Genomic DNA, 14,740 nt, shown 5'->3' with positions numbered 1-14,740 from the left:
TTCAGTTATAAAGTAAGTCATGGGGAGGCATAAAGAATACAGGCAATAATACTGTAATAATTTTGTATAGTGACAGATGTTACTAGTCTCATCATGGTGATCATTTCATAACGTATTTAAATGTCAAATCACTATGCTGCATAGCTAAAACTAACATAATACTACATGTCAACTATCTCTCAATTTTTTTAAAAAGTAAATTTATCTATCTAGCATCTAGAAGAGGGGTATGCAAAGAATAGCCCACTAGATAAAGAAGTCCTTTTGTTTTGAAAGCTAAAGATGTTTTTTACATTTTCAAATGGTTGGAAAAAAATAAAAGAATTTAATTTTACATGACCGTATGTCATATAAAAATTATACGAAATTCAAATTTAAGTGTCAATAACTAAAGTTTCACTGGAACACAGCCATGTTTTTTCATTTACACATTTTCTATGGCTATTTTCAACTACAACGGCAGAATTTAGCGGCAACAGAGCTAATATGGCCCACAAAGCCAAAATACTTATTATCTGGCTCTTTACAGAAAAAGTCTGCCAACCGTTGGTATAGAAGCTAGACTGGAGCAACTATTTAGAAACTAAAAGGTTAATACATGAGTGTTTTCCTTTAGTAATTAACGTGACAGATTCTCAGATAGTTTTTCAAAAATAATTGTCTAAATTAGTAAGCATTTAAAAACTCTATTTAAGGTAATTCTTTCCCCTACTCTCATCCTCATTTCATTACATTTCCATTTACCAGAGAAAGTTACAGACAAAACCACTCCAAACATTATTATTTTTTAAGCTCTAATACCACTACTCACATATAATAATGAACAGAAAGTGAAAATGTCTCTTTACCATGAACATGTATTGACTGAGACAAGTAAAAATAAATCATTAAAGCTCTTTTGCTCAGGCCCGTGGCGCCGGCAGGATGGGCAAGTGTCACGGTCTTCGTACTGCCAGGAAGCTCCGTAGCCACCAACGGGACCAGAAGTGGCACGATAAACAGTACAAGAAAGCCCACTTGGGCACAGCCCTGAAGGCCAACCCTTTCGGAGGCGCTTCTCATGCCAAGGGAATTGTGCTTAAAAAAGTAGGGGTTGAAGCCAAACAGCCAAATTCTGCCATCAGGAAGTGTGTCAGGATTCAGCTAATCAAGAATGGGAAAAAAATTACAGCCTTTGTACCCAATGATGGTTGTTTGAACTTCATTGAGGAAAATGATGAAGTTCTGGTTGCTGGATTTGGTCGCAAAGGTCATGCTGTTGGTGACATTCCTGGAGTCCACTTTAAGGTTGTCAAAGTAGCCAATGTCTCTCTTTTGGCCTTATACAAAGGCAAGAAGGAGAGACTAAGATCATAAGTTTTGATGGTAAAAGCAGGATAGTAATAAATTTTCATATGCCAAAAAAATAAATAAATAAAATAAATAAATCATTAAAATCAAGGGTAGGAGTTCCCGTCGTGGCACAGTGGTTAACGAAACCGACTAGCAACCATGAGGTTGCAGGTTCAGTCCCTGCCCTTGCTCAGTGGGTTAAGGATCCAGCATTGCCGTGAGCTGTGGTGTAGGTTGCAGACATGGCTCGGATCCCGCGTTGCTATGGCTCTGGCATAGGCCTGTGGCTACAGCTCAGATTAGACCCCTAGCCTGGGAACCTCCATATGCCGTGGGAGCGGCCCTAGAAAAAGACAAAAAGAAAAAAAAAATCAAGGGTAAAGTTAAACACTAAAAGGAATAGAAAACTAAGTTCCACCTTCATCCTCCAACACATTACCTCTGAGGAAAAAGAAAGGTTGAAATAAAGGGAAATTTTTGAAAGCTACTATAAGATGCAAAGTAGAAAAAATGCAATTATTAAGAACCACTGAAAAAAATAGTTCCAGAGCTAAATGATACCCGAAATGTTAAAGGAGCAAAAATTGCAGCTGGATAGCTTAGATATCCTGACAGATGAGGTAACCCTGCAAAAAGATTAAACTACTAAGAAAATTGCAAAGTAACATACAAATCAAGTAGATGATAATGATAATTCTATTAACAGAAAGAAAAGAAGGCAAATTCATACTCTAACTTGCCAAGGAAGACTCCAAGCTTGGACCTTGAAGAGAGTTTGAAATACTAGGAGGGGAAACTAGAAAAGGAATCAAATAGGGATGAGCAAAATTGTGAGCAAGTAGCATTAATGAATTTATGATTTAACAAGTAAATAAAATCATAAATGCATTCTATCTAGAATAATTATGCTATTTTCTATAGTAATCAAGCATTAGAGATGACAAGCAGTGGACAGAGTTAGGATACAGAAACTGTCCGAGCTGGCAGAGCAAAAAGTCAACATTGATAAAACTTTTCAGTATGTTACTAGGGGTAAGAATGAAATTCCCAACAAATTTCTAGCTGTAGAAAGGAAAATGAAGCCTGGAAGATGCCAAATAAGGAAAATAGACAAAAACTGAAAGACTAGTCTTATTATAGTCAAAATAAAATATAAGTATTTTACATACATATAAATTAGAGGAAAAGGAGTTCCTGTTGTGGCTCAGCAGTAACTAACCCAAGAGTACTCATGAGGATGTGGGTTCAATCTCTGGCCTCATTCAGTGGGTTAAGGACATGGTGTTGCCATGAGCTGTGGTGAAGGTTGCAGACACAGCTCGGATCTGGTGTTGCTGTGGCTGCGGCGTACAATGGCAAGAGCAGCACTGAATCGACCCCTAGCCTGGGAACTTCCATATGCTGAGTGCAGCCCTTAAAAAAAAAAAAAAAGACAGACAGACATAAATTAGAGAAAGGTATTTCTGTGTCATTTCATCATAACATTCTCATGACTAGATGACTATGGATATAAAGACAATGACAGAATGAAAAAGTGAGGTCTAAATACATTTTTTACTCTTAAAACACAGAAAGAGAACTCTCCCAACAAGTTACCATTACATAAAGGTTATGATCGAGAACAAAATCCATAAATATAAATCTAAAATCTTACCAAGCTGAAGTCAAGTCATTACTTAAAGATTCCAAAAAGAAACTCAAAAGACTTAGAAATTATAAAAATACCTAAAATGTCTTAAATACTATGCAAATATCTACACTGAAATTCGCATAAGATAATGCTTCAGTAGGTGCCACACACACACATACAAAGGCATTATAACATTAAATGACTATGATATCAGAGTACAGAATGTTCAGAGTTGGCTGACTCATAGTTTAAGTAGAACTGCTTGTATCAACAAAATAGTACTGGCATAGATGGACAAAGATATTGCCTCACTATATCGATCTACTATTTAATTGAGATTTTTGGTTGTGAAAATATTTTCCAGCCTGATTAATAGCTTAGGAAATAAAACAGCTCAGGTTTCATTTGTTTCCACATAGTTTTAACTATTTATATGCCTTTTTGCAAAATTTAAGTACTTACTAATATCATCTTCATGATAAATGACAGAGTGAAATGGCAGAGTTCGGTCTTTAATATATCTCTCTGCTGGCTCAATATAAAATGTGCCGCCATGAGTCTGAATGAATCCTTCAAATCTTCCATCAATAACAGACCCATGGCTAAAACTTCCTTCTTCACCTATTAATGAAAGCAACAAACTCTTAAAATTCAATTTGCACATGAATGTTAAATTAATTCTCCTTTATAAAGCCATTCTTATATGTGAAATATAACAACCTGAATTTGAGGAGTTCCCATTGTGGAGAAGCAGAAACGAATCCAACTAGTAACCACAAGGTTGTGGGTTCGATCCCTGGCCTCGTTCAGTGGATTAAGGATCTAGCATTGCAGTGAGCTGTGGTGTAGGTCACAAATGCAGCTAGGATCCTGTGTTGCTATGGCTGTGCCATGGGCCAGCAGCAGTAGCTCTGATTAGACCCCTAGCCTGGGAACCTCCATATGCCATAGGTGAAGCCCTAAAAAAACAAACAAAAAAACTGAATTTGAGATGTAAACAACTAGAACTTACTTAAAATATATACCATATATATATATATATATACACACACATATATATATATACACACACACGCACACACACACACACACACACATATATATGCGGTAGGTATATATGGTGTGTGTGTATATGAAAAAATCCGTCTCATTAACAATCAAATTTCCAGCACCTAGCACAGTGCCTGGCATGCATGCAATAGTCATTCAACAAATGATTGTTAAATTAACTTAAACTTAGAGGCAAGCAGATCCAATGACAAAATATATGATTCCAAAACAAAGATATTAAAGTATCTTTTGAATTTCTGCTCTACTTGCCGTAAGAAAAAAAGGCCCTTTCCCACCTAATACACTCTTCCTGAGTCTTCTGGCTTCTTTACCAGATTTAGGTTTTATAAATACAGTTTAAAAATATAACAGTATCAAATATATCAAAAGCAATTTCAACAGAAGTATACCAACAATCCTTTTTAAGATACTGGAAAAAGATTTCTAACACCATCCCATCAATTACACTTCTTTAAGGAAAGAAAATAACAGGAAAAAAAAAAAAGTAGTTTGGGTTTTTTAATATACTCACAAAGAAAAGCCGAGCAGCAAACATCAAATGATAAGAAGAGGAAGGAAACAGAAGGGGCCTTTACAAGTTTACTTTACCATTTAAAAATTTTTCATTAAAACAAAAATAAAGCTTTCAATAATTTTTTTAAGTTTTTTCTTTATTATTATTATTATTATTATTATTATTATTATTGTCTTTTTGCTATTTCTTGGGCCGCTCTGGCGGCATATGGAGATTCCCAGGCTAGGGGTTGAATCGGAGCTGTAGCCACCGGCCTACGCCAGAGCCACAGCAACGCAGGATCCGAGCCTCGTCTGCAACCTACACCACAGCTCACGGCAACGCCGGATCCTTAACCCACTGAGCAAGGGCAGGGACCGAACCCGCAACCTCATGGTTCCTAGTCGGATTCGTTAACCACTGCGCCACAACAGGAACTCCTCAATAATTTCTAAGTTGCAGATTAACATTAGCTGACTTAAAATTAATCACAGGCTAATGCTAAGAGTCTAAAATATTTGTATTTTAAACTACATGATTTTTTTATCTGCAAACTCATTTAATCTTATACTCTTCTGGACTATCACCTAGCAAAAACAAAGTAGGGGTTGGGGCATATGTGGAGGAGGGGGAGTGGGCAGAGAACACTAAGTTACTTGCCCAACAAGATAAATGATCAACAAAATAATAGTAAACTATAGACTGATGTGAGAAATCTAGACCTATGTAGTAACACTTTCCTTTTCCATTACAGAATTATAAGAATACAAAGACTTTTAATTAAGTAGGCTTGAGCTACAAATGAGAAATTTCAAGTACAGAAACACCTCATTTACCTATCATAATAAAAAATAAGAAACATTTGTTGAATTTAATTTTTCAAGTTACGATTTTGAATGAATTCTAATATGTAAAAATGAAATTTAGCTTTTTTACTGTCTTAATAAAAAGGAGGATCATCTTGAGCATTTACTAATGTATAGAGTTAAAACACAATGATATTTTGCCCAAATACCTCCAGAAGACTTTGATTTTTGAGACTCTGTATGACTCCCACAAATTGTTCTGCTCTTCCCACAGTACTAAGCTGACAGATGCAATGTCCTGTTGGCTTAAGTGTTTCCCCCACCAATACCTTCTATCTCTGATGTAGTAACAGAAATTTGTTAGAATCGTAAACAAAAGCAAAGAGATTCCAAGGAAGGAAAGCCCTAGGAGGATTTTTCCATTAATAACTTTGTCACATTATTTTTGGCTAAGATAATATTTCCAGTTTCCTTTTAGACTTTTCCTCTTTTCATATAAAGCACAGTTAATTTTCCGTTAATTTCTTGCTTAGAAGTCTAGAAAATTATATACATGATTAAAATCTTTAAAAACCTGAGTTGGAGGTAATGAGAGAATCAAAACTTCATACGTTTCAGAAGCCGGACACTGCATAATTCAATACTAAATATGTATGTTTAGGAAAAAATAAAGTGTTCTTTTAAAGTTTAACTTACCATAAATATGTCCAGTGTAAATATGAGAGGTATCATAATCAAGTACTTTATTTGATGTTTCCACCCTAAATTCATCACTGAAAAGGGAAGTGTCCCTCTTCATTCGTAGGTTGAAATGTCTGCAAATAGGGTGGGAAAGGGAAAAAATGAAATGAAAAGGATCCAAATGTAAACAATTATATTTTTAAATTTAAAAAACCTGCAAAATGTGGATTGTTTCACAATTTTTCTACATGGGAAATAAACTGACCAAAGTTTTCCTATAAAAATTCTGCTTTAAAAGTCAACCTAGCACTGTGATACAACTCAATTATATACAATTAAACAGCAACTGTCTAGGAATGTATTAAAAAATAAATGCCTACAGGCTGATTCCTACATGAAGAAACAAGATCATGGAACTAAGCTACATGGAGATAAAAACAAACTTCTTGACCCAACTACTGTTATCAACCACTGTCTTCCCTCTCTAGTAATTCCACAGCTTTGCCATTTTCCCCTATTATTCACAACTCAAATTTTAAGATAACACATGGAAAAGTGCCATCTAACTAGATATTTAACACGTCTTCCCAGAAAAGCAAGTATGCATACCCTTTTACATACAGACACACACAGACACACACACACACACACACACACACAGAGAAAACCTTTCAACTCCTTTATTTTTCCTTGGGTCATCTTCTTCTAATTCTTTTTAGACCTTTCTCAGTTCAATGTGAAGACCCCAAACCCAAAGGACCATGATATTAGCTGAAATCATACTCATTCTAACTGTCCTCTACAAAGGAAAAAAAAAGACCAAAATATTGAAATAAAATTCAATAAAGAAATCTGCAGTTTTAGAATCACATTCAGAATCAAAATCTTAAGCCTAAAATTTACTAGCCCAGGATTCCTATCTATTAAATGAAGATAATACATTCTGTTCTGTGGAATCATTTTAAGGAGTAGAGATTACAATGCATGTATGGTCATTAACACAAGTACCTGGCACATAGGAGACAGTAATGGGTAACAAATTAGCTATCATTACTAAACTGTTAGGAAAAAAAAAAAAAGGTGTATCAAGTCTCACAGCTCGTAAGAGTCTGCATATAATACAGTTTCTACTCAATGAATAAGAACCAAGTCTTCAATCAGCCAACCCCCAAATGTTTTAGTAGTATGTGGAATAACTGCAACTCCGACACTGCTAGTGGAAGTAAAAAAATTAAAATTAAAACGTACAATCACTTTGGAAAACTGGCAGTTTTTTATAAGTTAAACATACAAAAACTCTATAATTTTACACTATTCTACACTAAGAGAAATAAATATAAAACATATATGCATACAAACAACTGGACATAAATGTCCAAAGCAGCTTTACCCATAATAGCCAAAAACTGGAAATAACCTAAATGTCTATCAACAAGTAAAGGTTGTGGCTTATTCATACAAGGCAAACTATTCAACAATAAAATGAGCAAACCACTAAAAATAGGTACTTGTATAAAAAATAAAAGAATGCACATAATATGATTCCATATATATAATTCTAGAATAGGCAAAAATCTATTTTAGTAACAGAAAGTTGATCAGCTAGTTGCCTGGGTTGAAGAGAGATTAAGAGCAAAAGGGAATGAAGGAATTTTTTGCTATGATAGAAACATCCTATACCTTAATTTGAATGGTGGTTACACAAATGTATACATTTGTCAAATCTTAAACTATACATTTGAAATGAATATATTTTACATAAATTATACCTCAATAAAGTTGATATTAAAGAAAGACATTAACTCATTTTTCCAATGAAGAGCAGTCAACAGGATATATATACCCATTAACTTCAGAGTATTACCCTTTTTGAACAATGTCTATTTTATCTTTCTTCCTTAATTTTCTGTCAACATTGGCAACTTTTTATTCTGTCATTGCACTCATTTCTACTTGTGTAAAACTGGCACCAAAAAATGCTAGGGCTTCCCAGGTTCTATCACAAGGACTACAGGCAAGAAAGACATCCTCAGAACCGTAAGGTTCTAGTGAATACACTGCAGCAAGTAATCAACAAAGCCAAACATATCTTCTAAATGGGAACTCCACAAAGTTAAAAACAGACAATCCTAAACAAAAAGGAATCCTGCCTGATTTCTTGATGCACATCCTGTCTTGTCATAAAATTGCTTCTACCAACTAAGACTGGAAATTCTTGATCATATATGAGTATAAATACATTATTTCTTAAGGATCATAATATTTTGAAAAATTATTATCATTATACATACTTTTAATTTACTGAATAGATACTACCTCTAAAAGAGCATATTTGTTAAACAAACTACACAGATATGTTTGTCATTCATGATTTATTATTCAGAAAAAATGCTATACCCTAAAACTATTATAAGCAGGAGCATTAGTACTCTATACAGCCAAAAAAAGGGGGGAAGGGAGTAAATGCCTAGAAAGACATTTAAATTCAATATAAGAACAATCTATGCTACACTGTCTACCCCAAAGAAAATAGCTTTATACCACTTGAAGTGCCTATGCAAACAGTAATCCTAGAGGGATGTTATAACAGAGAGAATTTAAGAACACTTGTAGTAGACCTCTTCCAATCCCAACACTGATTTCATAATAAGAAAATTGTACCATACATATGAAACAATATACTCTTCTCAGTACAGATTTAAATTGGACTAAAGCCATATATAAAATCAGTTTTCAATTATCCATAAAGTCAAAAAGCAATACACATAATAAAACAAAAAATCAAATTTAGATCATACCCCAAAATGCACTCTTTTTTATTAATGTCAAAATTAATGTGCATCTAAAATATATATCAACAAACAAGGAAGGGAATAAGGGTGGGTCTGGAAGGCAGGGGTTTTTTTTGTTTTGCTTTTTTAGGGCTGCACCTGCGGCATATGGAAGTTTCCAGGCTAGGGGTCAAATCAGAGCTGCAACTGCCAGCCTACGCTACAGCCACAGCAACATGGGATCAAAGCCATGTCTGCAACCTATACCACAGCTCAGAGCAATGCTGGATCCTTAACCCACTGAGCAAGGCCAGGGATCAAACCTGCATCTTCATGGATACTAGTCAGATTCGTTTCTGCTGAGCCACAACAGGAACTCCAATTACAGTAGTTCTATTATAATTTTTTTGGGCTTTTCTCATGGAATATACATAGTAAAGTTATAAAAAATGGAGTGAAATTATAAGCAGGCAAAATCAGCAAACAAATGACAGTCATTTGAAAAAAAAAAAAAAAAAAATACATGAAACAGACTCCAAATCTCCAGCCTCAGTGCTCTGAAAGTGCAATTTTACCAATAATTTTAATAAAAATTGGTTTTCCCCTCTAACACTTTAGAAAAGCACTCTACTTCTAAACTAAAGATATAATAAGAGGTACCAAAACCACCTTTGGTACAGAACAATAAAATAAATTATGTTAGGATATGATCCTTTAAGTTTCTGGATGGTCATGTATCTTCTATACAGAAGAGATACCATTCTATAGATTAGAACAGTTAGAATAGTAAGAATATAGAGTAAAAAGAAGTTGCATTTTCCCATACGATTGCTATTTAGGCAAAAGATAGTATGGCTCTGACTCTTGGAAGAAAACAGCAATAGTTAAAAGGTGTATCCCTTGAACTGAAGTCATATTAGGACAAAAGGCCTCAACTAATGAAGTACCCTGGTAACAGCAGAAAGAAACCTGAGAGCAAAAACCTTGCTTCTAAGTATGTCATGTAATCTGGGAAGTCCCAGAGAGGTCTATTATAGGCCTGGGTAGTGATTCTTAGAAATAAAATAGTGCTTACTAGCCCATCCTTGACACCTCTAGGTATTCTTTTCCTTTTAATATTCACCTTTCTCTTAATAAAAAGTAAATAAATAAGTAAAGATGCTTGAGAGTCTCTATTCAAATTATTTTTATAAGACAATTTGCCAGTATCAATATCAAATATTACTATGAGTCAAATATCTGGTTTACTCCCACTAGAATACTTTTTGAAACAGAAAAACTCTTTTTAAAATTATCTTAAAGAAGCCACTACCCCCACCAAGAGGATAAAACAGGTTGGTAGAAGGGGAAAAGGCAGTCAGCCCACATGCACCCCACTGGGAAGTAACTGAGACATCCTCCACAGAAATTCTAGGGCTCTAACAGTTTGAAAAAAGACAGTTCCAGGCTTTACTAATGGCCCTGAGGTGGACAGATTACCTCAAAAAAGCAAAGCTACATAAGCAAGATTCCCCAAGAGTACAATGGAAGGTAAAAGTGAAACTAAAACTTGACCTAAAATAAGTAAATATATCCTGTGTGAGAAGCAGATCATCAGTGTCTTTCCCACATAAAAAGAACCAAGGGGAAGAATCTGCCATGACGGCATGATTACAGAACACATGACTGCATGTACTGTATATAATGAAAGAATAAAGAAATTCACCCTAAGAGAAAAAAGTTTCTATACTTTCTGACCTTATGCAACTATGTAACTCAACAACTGACAAACAAAACTACTCTATACAAAACACAAAAACAATAAGATTTAAGAGCAGAGTGAGACTTCAATTACTCAAATATTTAATATAAATCAAAGGCATAAAATCATGAAGCTCACCTAAATATACTAATAATTTCACAAATCAGAGGCAGCTGATTTGACCAAGATCACATAAATAAAATCAGAACTTGAATCTGAACCAAAGTTTTCAAACAGTGAACTTTCCACTATGTGGTGATCTTTCCACCACACTAAGCTACAGTCCCCTGCTTAGGATACAATAAGCGAGCTTCAAGATGGCAAAATACAGGATATCTTTCTAGTGAAGGACGAAAATAAAAGACTTACTTGGGAGTTCCCGTGGTGGCTCGGCAGAAACAAATCCAACTAGTATCCATGAGGATATGTATTTGATCCCTGGCCTCGCTCAGTGGGTAGGGGATCCAGTGTGGCCATGAGCTGTGGTGTAGGTCGCAGATGGGGCTTGGATCTGGCATTGCTGTGGCTATGGTTAGCCTGGCAGCTGCAGCTCCAATTCAACCCCAACCTGGGAACTTCCATATGCCATGGGTACAGCCCTAAAAAGCAAAAAAAAAAAAGAAAAAAAACTGACTTAAGGACAAGCGGGGAGTTCCTCTGTGGAGCAGTGGGTTAAGGATCTGGCATTGTCACCTCAGCAGCTCTGATCGCTGCAGTGGCACAGGTTCAATTCCTGGCCCAGGAACTTCCACATACCTCAAGCACAGCCAAAAATTATTTTTAATTTAAAAAACAAAAAAGAACTATAATCAATGATATTGTTATATTTAAAAGAAGAATGGGTCAATGGAAGAGAATCTTAAAAAAAGATTAAAGAAGTAAAACTGGCAGTGTACATTCAAGGAAAGTGATGAGAACTATGAACTGAATATTATTTCACACCATAAATATTTACTGAGCACTCACTCGGACAAGCACAGTGCTAAGCTTGCAGATATAGGCATGAACAACACAATTCACAGAACACATTCTAGTTTTTATATGGTTAGTGAGCAGAGAGAAAGGGAGGAAGATGGGAGGAAAGAAGCAAATTGATCAAGTAGTGATAAATGATGAAAAATAAAGTAGAGCAGTGGGATGGACTAGGAGTTTTGGGGGTTAGTAGATGCAAACTATACCATTTGGAGTGGCTAAGCAATGAGATCCTGCTGTATAGCACAGTGAGCTACATCTAATCACTTGTGATGGAGCATGATGGAGGATAATGCAATAAAAAGAATGGGTGTGTGTATATATATATAAACACACACACACACCTGGGTCACTTTACTGTACAGCAGAAATTGACAGAACATTGTAAATCAACTACAATAAAAAATTTTTTAAATAGGATAAAAGAACAGAGTGGTAGGAGGAAAGAAGCAAGCTATTTTACAAAGGGTGGTGGGAATGGTTTCTCTGGACAGATGACATCTGAGCAGAGACTTGAATGAAGTGGAGAAGCAAGAGCCATATGGTTATGGAGTGGAGGTGGGGAAGGGTTTCAGGCAGAGGAACTACAAGTGCAAAGACATGCACTGAGTATTGGAGAAAAATCACTGGGGCTATAGTGGTATAAAAAGGGGGAGGAGAGCAGGAGATAAGGTAAATTAGAATGTACCACACAGAAGATACTCCAAAACTTTTGCTGAATTAATGAAGACTTATCTGGACAGTCAGCAGGTTATTCTTTATGTAACAAATATTCTCAAAAACATCTCCATGAGAATATTCTTGCAAACTACAATATTTCCTGTTCCCTTTTTGGGGAGTAAGGGAAAGGAAACAGACCTGCCCTTCTGCTATACATTCTCATCACATGTATATCGAATTCTCATTTCAAATCTCTCCTTTTAAAAGATAAAACTTGTCATCTCTTTCCTTATGTTCAAGGATTCCATTCCCATGCACATTTCTTGCCCCTGTTACTCTTCCACATCCAGGGAGGCATGAGGATTCAAACCCCTCCTCCAAGCCCCACTCCCAAGCTCCTCCCATTCAGTTGTGGCCACTCAAATAACTCAGGTCTCCTTCTTTTTGGATAAGTGGGTACTATAGTCATTATTATACTATTACTATACTGTACTATACTATTTTTTTTATGCAGAAGTTTCCAGGCCAGGGATCAAACCCACACCGCAGCAGTGACAACACTCGATCCTTAACCCGCTGCACTACAAGGGAAGTCCTAAAGCAGATTTTTAAACAATCACAGAAAGCATAAGTAAAAACTCCTATTTAGGGACTTTAAACACATAAAAGTGAAGTTGAATGAACATGACTCCAAAATGTCATCCAATATTAAGTTGGACAAAGTCTCTAAGATAAAGAAAGTGAAAGGCTCACTCAGTTTCACAGGCGTGAGTAAATTATGCTGAAAGTGAAACATTTAAAAATTGGGGAAGTTACGTATGGTCAGAAGAGTTTACTATAGACAAATAAAATGTGTCTGTACCTCATACGTTTAGGGAAAAGTTAGCCAAGATATACTGAAAAGATAACTGGGTCCTTGCAGTCAATCACCACAGAATTAGTAGAGATTGTTCCTCAAAGATATTAGACCAATATGCTCTTGTAAACAAAACACCCAGAAAGTTATCATGAATCATTAGAAGTTCAAACAACAAAAAAAGTTACTTCTTAACCCTTATACGTGACTATGAATCATTCAAATCTGAATTACTCTGTGTAATTTTAGATCAGCAGGATCAAACAAAACTAGAGAAATTCAAAGAAGGCTAACTAACGTGGACTAGGAGTACTGGTAATGTTCAGCACGACAAAAGCAAAAAGCTTTTCCACTGGCTTCTAGGTATTATGCACTTAGGTTTTCTACTTTTCTTACCACTCTTCAGTCTTTGCATCCCCTCCTCCACCTACAACTTAAAAATATTGGCTTTTGGCAAATGGGCCCTCTTCTCAAACTTCATACAACATGTCCAAAACTCAACTTATGATTTCACCTCAAATTTATAGTTGTTCCAGTATTCCCTATCTCAGTAAACGGTGCCAGTAGTCATTCAGTTGCTCCAACTAGAAAACAGTCATCCCTGACTCCTTCTCTTTGTACTTTACTATATTATCAACCAAGCCCAATAAATTCTACCTTCAAAATACATCTTACATCTTTTCACTCTGCTTCATCACCTCTCATACCATCTTAATCCAGGACATTACTTTCCATGAGGAAGTCTCCTAACAAGTCTCAATGCATTTAACCTTGCTCCCTTCCAAACTACTCCTCATTTGCAACCGAACTGAACTTCTTAAACCTCATAAAATTATTTATCTTAAAAATCTTCCACAGATAAGTAAAACATTATCACCACGGCTTACATAAACTCTCAAAGATATGGCTCCTGCTTATATCTACAGCCTCATTTGAAACCATTCCACTCACATCTTAGGCTCTAGCCATACTGAAATTCCTTCAATTCGATGAACACGCCACTTCTCACATCAATATCTTTGTACTTGCTGTTTCTTCTGTCTAGAACACATTTTCTCCCCTATTTGATAACCACCTCCTTCTTTAGTCATCCTCCCAGGATTTGTTTAAAAGCTATTTTCTAAGAGAGGCCTTCTCTGACCTCCAGACAAGAGGGCATCCCCCTCTGCAGCCACAGCATCTTTTTTTTTTTTTTTTTTTGCTTTTTAGGGCTGCACCCACAGCACATGAAGGTTCCAGGCTAGGGGCTAAATCGGAGCTGTAGCCGCTGGCCTACACCACAGCCACAGCAACGCAGGATCCAATCCTTGTCTGTGACCTATACCACAGCTCACGGCAACGCCAGATCCTTAACCTACTGAGCAAGGCCAGGGATTGAACCGGAACCCTCATGGATGCTAGTCAGATTTGTTAACTGCTGAGCCACGAAAGGAACTCTCCACAGCATCTTTTAAACACTCCTTTCTTAACATTTATCACAGCTGTCATTCCTAGTCTCATACCTCTATTTCTCCTGAGTCCATAAACTCCACAACAGCAAGAACCTCTCTTATTCAGCTTCTCTATTCCTGGTGAATACTAAAAATACTTAAAATATAATGGACGTTTAATAAATATATAAAACAATGAAAGGGTGGAAATAAAACACACAAGAGGACTTAGTAAATTATGGCATATTAAAACTAGAGGAACATCACTTATAGATCAAATAAACAAAGGAAATGCAC

General features: G+C 35.9%; 2 protein-coding genes across 2 annotated transcripts in view; one reads left to right on the top strand and one right to left on the bottom strand.

Annotated features, from left to right (window-relative positions):
• The window catches only part of ADAM10 (ADAM metallopeptidase domain 10), a 120,950-nt gene that overhangs the window by 65,146 nt on the left and 41,064 nt on the right, over positions 1–14,740 (bottom strand). The window contains exons 3-4 of the mRNA XM_047766251.1: positions 6,029–6,147; positions 3,425–3,583 (exon numbers count right to left, since the gene is read on the bottom strand). Of these exons, the coding sequence (XP_047622207.1) occupies positions 3,425–3,583; positions 6,029–6,147 (278 nt within the window). The remainder of the gene's footprint in view (positions 1–3,424; positions 3,584–6,028; positions 6,148–14,740) is intronic.
• Positions 899–1,371, top strand: LOC125119373 (40S ribosomal protein S23-like). Its single transcript, XM_047766252.1, has one exon. The coding sequence runs from the start codon at positions 925–927 to the stop codon at positions 1,354–1,356; it is 432 nt and encodes a 143-aa protein (XP_047622208.1). The 5' UTR covers positions 899–924; the 3' UTR covers positions 1,357–1,371.

Source organism: Phacochoerus africanus, chromosome 2 (assembly GCF_016906955.1).
Source record: "Phacochoerus africanus isolate WHEZ1 chromosome 2, ROS_Pafr_v1, whole genome shotgun sequence".
NCBI classification, from domain to species: Eukaryota; Metazoa; Chordata; class Mammalia; order Artiodactyla; family Suidae; genus Phacochoerus; species Phacochoerus africanus.
This window is presented reverse-complemented; position numbering and strand designations above follow the sequence as displayed.